This window comes from Apus apus, chromosome 15, assembly GCF_020740795.1.
Source record: "Apus apus isolate bApuApu2 chromosome 15, bApuApu2.pri.cur, whole genome shotgun sequence".
In the NCBI taxonomy this organism is placed as follows: Eukaryota; Metazoa; Chordata; class Aves; order Apodiformes; family Apodidae; genus Apus; species Apus apus.
The window spans coordinates 14,696,599-14,705,827 of NC_067296.1; the positions used below are offsets into that span (position 1 = coordinate 14,696,599).

General features: G+C 65.6%; 1 protein-coding gene across 1 annotated transcript; it reads left to right on the forward strand.

Annotated features, from left to right (window-relative positions):
- The first annotated feature begins 3,228 nt into the window (after positions 1-3,228).
- TCF15 (transcription factor 15) lies at positions 3,229-5,843 on the forward strand. Its single transcript, XM_051633011.1, has 2 exons — positions 3,229-3,836; positions 5,433-5,843. Exons 1-2 carry the CDS (start codon positions 3,360-3,362, stop codon positions 5,505-5,507), a joined length of 552 nt encoding a protein of 183 aa, XP_051488971.1. The 5' UTR covers positions 3,229-3,359; the 3' UTR covers positions 5,508-5,843.
- Positions 5,844-9,229: the final 3,386 nt, after the last annotated feature.

Here is a 9,229-nt window from a genome sequence, read left to right on the forward strand (position 1 = left end):
CTGTCCCCCTTCCCTCTGCCTGACCCATGGGTCTCCAGTGTCACCGGCTGACAGCCGATCCCCGCTGCCTCCAATCCATTCGTTCCAGGGCAGGAACAAAGGCGCTTTGTGGGCTCCCCCTGGCCCCGGTCTGGGTGGGGGGATCCCAGCTCCGGAACTGGGACAGACTTCCCCATGCGACAGGCGTGTAATGCTTTCCAGACTGGGGTTACAGCCTGGTGGGGGGGCTGGAGGTCCCAAAATCAGGGAGCCATGGGCAGAGGGGACAGTCCCGGACATTCCCTTGCTCCAGGGGAGCAGGGAGCTGAGGGCAAGCAGGCCAGGCAGCACCCTCAGCGGTCTCAATGTGATGGGAAAGGACAGGATGGCATGGGATGGGAATGGGATATGATGAGGTGAGGTGGGATATGATGAGATGTGGTGGGATGGGTCAGGTCAGTCCAGTACTGCTTTGCTGGGGCTCAGCAGGGTCAGCCCCTGTGTCCTGGCAGCCACATGTGCTGGTGTTGCTGCAGGTCTGGAATCCATTTGCCTCACTAGCAGAAGTGTTTTCCCAGCAGGACTGGAGCAGCCCCACGGGGCTTGGGGCAACCCTGGCCCCCCGGCCCATCTGCTCCCTGTTTATTTTCTAACACTTAAATATCACCTCGCAGATAAACACTCCCTGGAGTGGGGGCAGGGCCATTTCCCTGCCAGTAGAGGCAGGACCCAGCCCTTGGGGTTCCCAGCACCCTGACCCCAGGGATACTGCCTGGCCTAAGGGGTGCCTGGCAGGTTGGGCTGGGGTCACAGTTGTGGCCCCATCCTCAGACCATGTCACCTGCATGCCATGTGTCCCATGCAGGGTCCTGTGCCCACCTTGTGTGCCTGACCCATTGCCCAGTGCTCCGTGCCCAGGGCTGTGCATCACAGCACCGCTCTGCTGGGACGGGTTTGTTTGTCCGGATCTGCTGGAAGAGCCACGATGCCAAACACAACCGTGTCCTGGCACCCGCTCAAGTCGGCCACGCGGCGCTGAGGTTTGTGATGCCGCAGCCCCCGGTTGTGCCTCGTGTCACCCGGCTGAGTCACACCCGCCGTGCTCAGTGCCGGGGGGGGTCTGGGCACCGGGACACACGTCCTGTCCCGCGCGTCCTCCAGTGGCAGCATCCGCAGGCAGCTGGACAAAGCCTGCTGCTCCTTCCCTGCCGATGTCCCCACATGTCCCATCCTCCACTGCAGCAGCACAGGCCACCAGGACCCCACCCGTGGCCATGTCCCCCAGAAATACCCCAGGGCAGCTTGGCTGGACCCTGTGGGGGCCAAGCTGTCCCCTCCATCCCAGCCCATCCCTGTCAGCTGGTGGCCATGTGTGGGGCAGCCGCAGCTGAGTACACAGCCCCTGCCATCCATCTTGCTGCCTGTCAGGGCCGGGGGCTGCTGCGGCCCCCCAGCCACAGCCCAGAGGGACACTGGGGTAAGACCAGGGGCTCCTGTCTCAGCACAGGCACCTGCCTGCTCCCTGCCTGCTGTGCCAAGGGTTTGCCCACCCCCAGCTCTGCTCCAGGCACCTCCACAGAGGTAAAAACAGCCCCAGCTCTGTGCTGGGCAAGGGCTATGGGAAGGGCCAGGAAAGAGTCAGGGTCACCCAGTGCACAGCGAGGGGTGGCAGGGGACAGAGCCAGGAAGGGGAAAGGTCCCCACAACAGTGCAAGCTCCTGGTGCATCACTGCACACCCCCAGCAGGACCCCCGGCCCCTGCCGTGGCCCTCTTCCCCCCCACTGTGTGATTTACAGGCTCTGCACAGGCAGACAAATGGCAAAGGAAAACAGGGCTGGGGGATCCCGGTGGCAAGGACCTGTCTGCGCCCCGCGGGGGGTGAGGGGCCGTTTGCTCACAGCCAGGGGGATGGGCAGGCAGCAAATCAGTGCCAGTGCTGGTGCCAAGGAGCACAGTGCCACAGTCCCAGCAGTGACAAGCCTTGGCATACACTGGGAGAGACGGGGCAAGGGGGAAACCCACCAGCCTAGGATTCTCCATGAGATCCAGCCCTGCAGCCATTTAGGCTCCAGCTGTGGGGCATAGTGAGACACTATGCCACCCCATCCTGTGGCCCCCAGGCCTCCCCATTGACCACCTTGCTCTGGGGTTTGCAACATGCCCACTGTGTCCCACGGGCACTGTCCCAGTCACCAGGAAGCCCCTAAGCTGGCTCTTTTTTGCCCCACTAATTGGAGATTTCCTCCGGCATCCCCCTGTGGATGTGGGACTGGTGGCCACGTGGGGACCGTAGCTGTCATGGGCTGGCACTGTGGCCACTGCCAGGCCCTGGAGACATGTCCCCAGCAGCCCTAGAGCTACCTACCAGGAACCAAGTCCTGCCCCAAGGGCACCCCTAACCCTCCCTGGGACACCGGCAGCTCCTGCTGCTGCCAACTCTGCTCTCCCCTAGCAGGAAAAGGCTCTGAGTTTCCAGTGCTGGCGCACACCTTCCGGGCGGCAGGAAACGCTCCTGCCTGCCTGGCAGCCCTGCCTGATATGATGCCTGTGCCCTTGACCGTGTCCCCCTGTCCCCTCCTGCAGTGGGCAGGCAGTGTGCTAGTCCCAGGAACAGAGGAAAGAGGGGTGCAGGGCATCCCCAAGGAGCTGTCTGTCCTCACTGATCCTAGCCCACTCCAGGCATCCTCCTTGGCACTGGCACTGACCCTGTTCCTGGGGCATGGAGAGCAGAGTGTCCCCTGCCCAGGTACCAGCATCCCAGCTGATAAACACCTTGAGGAGTGCACCGGTGCTACCTGCTCCCAGATCCCTGCTCCATCCTGGCTCCCACATCCCATGTTTGCCCTGTGCCAGTCTGAGTGAGACCCAGCCTGGCAGGGCACAGCCTGGCAGGGACTGGGGACATGCTGCTCATGGGCTGGCACTGCGTGTGGTATCATTCAGAGGCACCCAGTGCCAAGAGCTGCGGCACAGGGAGGCGGCCATGCGGCGGTCCTGGCACCGTCTGTGGCGCTGTCAGGGTCCGGCAGAACCACGGGCACGACCTGGAGCCCGGCCCCGGGCGCAAGGTGCCCGCGGCCAGCCCGGCGTGCCGGAGCAGGGCCAGGACCGTGGCCGGAGCCAGCGCTGGGGCGAGGACGCTGGCCGGAGGCTTGGGGGGCCGGCTGGGGGTGGGCTCCGGCGCCAGCCCCTCCCCGGCCGTATAAATCCCGATTCCCCCCTGCAGACAGTCGTCCCAGCCCCGCTCGGCTGTCGGAGCGGAGCAGCAGCGGGAAAGCCTTCGGAGCCGGCCGTCGGAGCCGTGCCGGCGGGGGAAGGCTCCCCGCAGCCCGGGGGGTCCCCCCAGTAGGGCTGGGGGCGCGGTTGGGGGGGTCCTGCCATGGCCTTCACCATGCTGCGCCCCGTGGCCGCCCGCGTGCTCTACCCCGACCTCAGCATCCTCTCAGAGGACGAGGAGAACCGGAGCGAGAGCGACACGTCGGACCAGTCGTTCGGCTGCTGCGAGGGGGCCGAGGCTCGCCGCAAGCTGCCGCGGAAGCCGGGGCCGATGGTGATGGTGAAGCAGCGGCAGGCGGCCAACGCGCGGGAGCGGGACCGGACCCAGAGCGTCAACACGGCCTTCACCGCCCTGCGGACCCTCATCCCCACCGAGCCGGTGGATCGGAAGCTGTCCAAGATCGAGACCCTCCGCCTGGCCTCCAGCTACATCTCCCACCTGGCCAACGTGTTGCTGCTGGGCGAGGGCTGCGAGGACGGGCAGCCCTGCTTCAGTGCCATCTACGGCGCCAAGGGTGACCTGGACAGCAAGCAGCCCCGCAGCATCTGCACCTTCTGCCTCAGCAACCAGCGGAAAGGGGTGAGCGGGGCAGCAGGGCAGGAGGGTCAGCGTGTCCCCATGGGATGGGGGACAGCAGCCCCTGCCCGGGGCAGGAGGGTCGGCACGTCCCCACGAGAGCCGCAGGCTCTGGCTCCAGCCCCCGCGAAGCTTTTGGCTGCTCCCGGCCAAATCCTGCTCGTAGCCGCACGCCCACAGCTCCCGCTCGCGTCAGAGGGCCGGGCTGCTCCCCCACGTCCGTTCAGGCCGGGAGGTCTCGGGGGGTTAAACAGTCACCCCAGTGCTGGGGGCACTTGGCTGCCCCGGGGGGAGGGGGTGTGTGTAACTCAGAGCTCGCAGGCTGCCCCTGTCCCTGCCTCCATCCCGGTCCCCGACCCTGTCCCCGAGCCACCAGCCCCTCAGGCGCTGCAGCAGGGCTGCCCAGGGCAGCTCCATGACATGATGGGGATAGAGGGGGTGGCACAGTGGACATCACATATGGAGGGGGCCCGGCAGGGGTTCCCATCCCACATGGGTCGGGGGGCTGAGCTTGGCACCCTTGTCCAGCTGACGCCCCCCGGGAGAGACCTATCTTGTGCTGACCCTGTCCCTGTGGGTGCTGGGTGCTCCTGCCCTGGGATGGGGCTGTGATGGGTGCAGGATGGGGGGCTGGCAGGGGTGTGGGCAAGGGCTGCTGGACCGACCAGACCCCCCAAGCTGCCCCCGAGCCCCGCAGCCGTGGAACAGGCTCCAGCCCTCGGGGTTCTTTCGGTTTCTGCTGCTCCATTTTTAATCACTCCCCCTGCTCCCGGCCCCCCCTTCGCTGGCCACACTCTGCAGCCTCCCCAGCCCTTCACAGCTGGGACTGGGCTGGAAATGGGCTGGGCTGGGTTGGAAAAGGGCTGTACTGGGCTGGAAATGGGCTGGGCTGGGTTGGAAAAGGGCTGTACTGGACTAGAAATGGGCTGGGCTGGGTTGGAAAAGGGCTGTACTGGGCTGGAAATGGGCTGGGCTGAGCTGAACTGTACTGGGTTGGAAATTGGCTGCAACTGAGCTGGGCTGGAACTGGGCTGAACTGGGCTAAAACTGGGCTGGAACTGGACTGGGCTGGAAATGGGCTGGGCTGTGCTGAGCCATGCTGGATTATACTGGGCTCTTGTGGTCTAGACCTGGGCCACACTGGTCTGTGCTGGGTTATAGTGGGCAGTACTGGGCTGAAGTTGTGCTGGTGTGCTAGGAGGTGGGGCTGAGCCTCCTCATCTCCAGGAGGGTCTGTGGGTCTGTCTGGGTCGGTGGGGCTGTCCAGGGGCTGTTGTTCTGCCCTGGGGTGGCACCAGCCCTTCAGTGCTCTTCTGGTGTCCCGCAGCTATAGGGGCTGTTTCCCTGCGGGGTGACAGGGCCACAGGGGGGGTCCCCCAAAGCAGCCACCCCACAGCCGCCTGCCCAGCCACTTGCCGGGCACAGCCCTGTCTGTCTGTCCGTCCTGGCCAGTGCTGACCCACCCCAGGGCAGCAGCACCAGCCACTTCGGGGCATCTCCTCCGTGCGGAGCCATCCCGGGGTGCCGGTGGGCAGGAGTGGGGCACCCCCGGCTGGGACATCCCCCGGCGCCTGCAGCTCTTCCCTCCTCTCTCTGCAGGGTGGCCGGAGGGAGCTCGGGGGCAACTGCCTGAAGGTGCGAGGGGTGACCCCGCTGCGGGTGTCGCGGAGATGAGCCGGGATCCGGCAGCACCCACCTGAGACAGCGGCAGAGCCGGCCGGAGCTCCGGGGACCGGAGCGGGGAGGGAGGGAGCTGCCCCTCCAGGGCCGCGGGCTGGCACCGCACCCACACCGGCCCCACAGCGGGGTGGGGGGACACTCCCGGGGCCGAGGCCACCGGCGCGGGGCAGGGCCGGGAAGGGGGGTCCCCGCGCCCCGGGGCTGGCCGGGCAGGGGCCCGGTGTGCGGCCGGCGTCGAGGCGCTGCGGGGGGGGACACGGGGTGCGGCAGCCCCGCAGGCACCGGTTGTGACCGTGCAGCCGCTTGGAAAATAAACCTTATTTTTTCTGATGGGCCTGTGTGGGGCAAGGGGGTTGCACACGGGGTCCCTGAGATAGCCCGGGTCCCCCCAGCTGGTTGGTCTGTGCCACTGGAGCCAGCAGCCATTCCACTTTCCACATGGAGCAGGACCCCAGGCACGCTCTGTCCCCACATCTCCAGGCTCTGCCGACAGCTCCGGCCCCACAGGAGCTACGGGAGCCCTGACACGATCCACACTGTGCCACGGGATGGGGACAGCACTGCTGGGCCCGTGGCACAGACACAAGCACCCGGGTGGTGGGCTGGGGACAGTCACTGCTTTTGTGCCTTCCCCTCCACCCAGCGCATCATGGCTGCTGTGACTGCCACCGCAACTGCCAGTGCCACCGGGACGGCCACGGCTGCCCCCAGTACAACTGCTGCCAGCACCGTGACTGTCCCCACTGCTGTGACTGCCGCCACCGCCCCGTGCACAGCAGGGCTGCAGGCAGCTGCACCTGCATGGGGTCAGGCAGGGACATGAGGGGTTCCCAGGCTGGGCCCCCCCAGGGACTCAGCCTGGGGGGGCTGGGCTGGGCGGTGGGGAACGCCAAGCCTGGGAAAGGTGCCGTGGTGGGCCTGGCGGTCCCAGGGGCCACCGTGTCCCGCCGAGCAGAGGCAGCTGCAGCCAGGGCAGCTGGGGGCTGCTGGGATGACCCCTGAGGGCTGCAGGACCAGACCTCCCCCATCACCCCGGAGCATCAGGGAGTGGGGTGGAACACCCCGGGGGTCCCACCCCGGGGAGGGGGCAAAGGTGGGAGCCCACCAGCACCTTTGGGCCCCCCGCTCAGCCGAGGTGATCCTGCCCCGGGCTCCCTCCCCCCGGGTTTGATTTATGGAGCTGCCAGCGCGGCGCAGCTGCGAGAGCCGGGCCCCGGCGGGGAGCGGGCTGGGGGGAGAGGTTTGTTCTCAGCGTGGCTAATGTGTCCCAGACCCCCAGAAACAGCCGTGAGATTCTCCAAACAGCCTGGGACACAGAATCCCTGCCCCCGGGTTTATCGGGGGGCAGGGGGAGTGTGAGGAGGGGGGGACTGCATTCTGCAAACAGCCTGACCTGCACATGAAAGGGGACTGTCCCCTTGAAGAGGTGGCTCCAGAGCCCCCTGGGGGACCAGTGAGGGCTGGTGGTCCTAGTGCTGGGACACAGTGGGTCCCCAGGTGTCCCAGCCATCAGGTTGTGGGTTCCAGGTTGTCCTAGGGCTGAGCACAAGTGTCCCAACATGCCCCAGTGCCAGGGACTAGGGCCCCAGCAAGCTCCAGTATAAAGGCCATGGATCCCAGTTAAGTCCCAGTGCAGAGCCATGGGTCCCAGTGGGCTCCAGTAGGTCCCAGTTCTGGGGACTGCTGGTTGAGGAATCCAGCACATCCCCGTGCTGGAGACTGTGGATCCCAGCATATCCCAGTGCTGGGGCCATAGGTCCCAGCATGTGCCAGTGCCAATCCCACAGGTCCCAGTACATTCCACTCCCTCCCAGCACCACGAGAGGGAAATGGTGACTCAGAGTGGCCTGAGGCAGCTGGACTGGTGGGAGTCGGGTGCCCCTTTGCCCCGTGTGGGGTGAGTGCTGCAGCCACTGCACTGATGGCCCCTGTGGCTGATGGCCACCACGGCTGATGGCCCCTGCAGCCGATGGCCCGGCCGTGCTGCCGCTCTCGCGCTCCCCTCCCATCCTCTCCCCTTCCTGCGCTCGGACACCCTTGGAAAGGCTCTTGGCTGCTTTCTCTGAGACAGGAAGGTGTCCCCGAGTCTCAGGAAGGAAAAACACTCAGTGCTGAACCCACCAAGACCGTCTCCGAGGGGCCGGGGCTGGAGGGGCTCCAGGCCTGACATCACCTGGGAACTGGAACCAGAACCACAGCTGCACTCCGCGCCTGGTATTTTTTTTTCTTTAACTTGTGTTTTTAAACTTTCTTTTTATAGATTTCTTTTTTTTTTTTTCCCCTCCCTTCCCTTCTCCATTCCCCTCCCAAATATTTCAGCCTCACTGCAGTTTAAGCTTGCCGGGCCAGCCAGGCTGGAATGCAGGAGGGCTGCGGCCGGAGCCGGGGGTGCCGGCACCACCAGGCTGGTGGGATGGCAGAGGCCAGGACCAGCTGGGCAGGAGCTGCTGGAGCCATGGGCAGGGGGCCCGGGCAGGGGCTCTATTCCCAGTGACAGGGGACTGGGACCCCACCGCTGGGCACCATGGCAGGGAAAGGGACCCACAGCCACAGAGGGACTCCAGAGGGCCTGGCTGGCACAGGGTGTGGGAGGATGGAGCTGCCATGGCAGAGGGGCCTGGCAGAGCCTGTGGTGGGTGGGCAGCACTGCCCGGCCAGCCCACGGCCCCTGGGTCAAGATGTGTCTGAGCTGGAGCCAGAGCTGGAGCTGGCTGTGCCCGCAGAGCCAGCCAGGCCTGTGGGACATGTTAGCAGGTTTCAGCCCCCAGGTCCAGCCCTGCTCATGTCTTGTCCTTTAGCAATGCCTTTGGGTGCTCCCTGGCCCTCCCTGGGCTCAGGACAGACCCCAACATGTCCTTCCCTGCCACTGGAGCCAAGCTCAGCTGCTCGCTGCCCAGGAATCCTCCCTGTTGCTGTGACCACAGCGATTGACCAAGCATCACAGGTCACCCCCAGACCTGTTGGACTGGGGACATACAGCTGTGAAGTGACCCCCAAGGTCTAGATCAGAGTGGGTGTGGACAAGGGGACAGGTGGACATGGATACAGGGAGAGAAGGGGACAGGAGGACATGGGGAAAGGGCTCTGCTGCCCAGGGCAGGGCACAAGGACTTGGGAGGGATGGGCAGCAAGGGCTGGGATGGACCATCAACCATGGTGTGATGGACACACTGAGATGGAACAGGACAGAATGGGCAGTGTCACAGCCCCCAGCTGTCTCTGCCTCCCGGTGCCTGCAGAAACATCTCGAACCTGACCCCGCCAGCACCCTGCCAGGGCCAGGAGCAGCACAAAGTGTCTGCTGGAGACCCCCAGGACACCCACCAGCTCCTCCCACTCCCCTGGTGTCCCTGAGCCCTACGCCAGCCCGCGGTGCCACCACCCTGCCACATCCCCCCTGTGCTCTGGACCCCTCGGAGCTGCTTGCTCCACCGGGACCCCGTGCCGGCCGCTGTCCCCAGGGACACGGGCCTCGCCGGCAGGGACAGGGTGTGAAGGCGGGCGGGGGTGAACGCCAGGTTAATCTCCCACTGGAGCTTCCCTCTGCAAACAATAAGACAATGCCCGGCCGGGGGCCGCCTGCGTAACCAGCGGTGTGGAGGGGAAGTTGTAATATTTGGATTTAGCACTCGGTAAATTAAGGAAGAAAAGAGGAAAAAAGTGCTGGGGGTGATCAGAGCAGGGCTGGCCCCGTGCCCTGCCCCACGGCCAGCGGC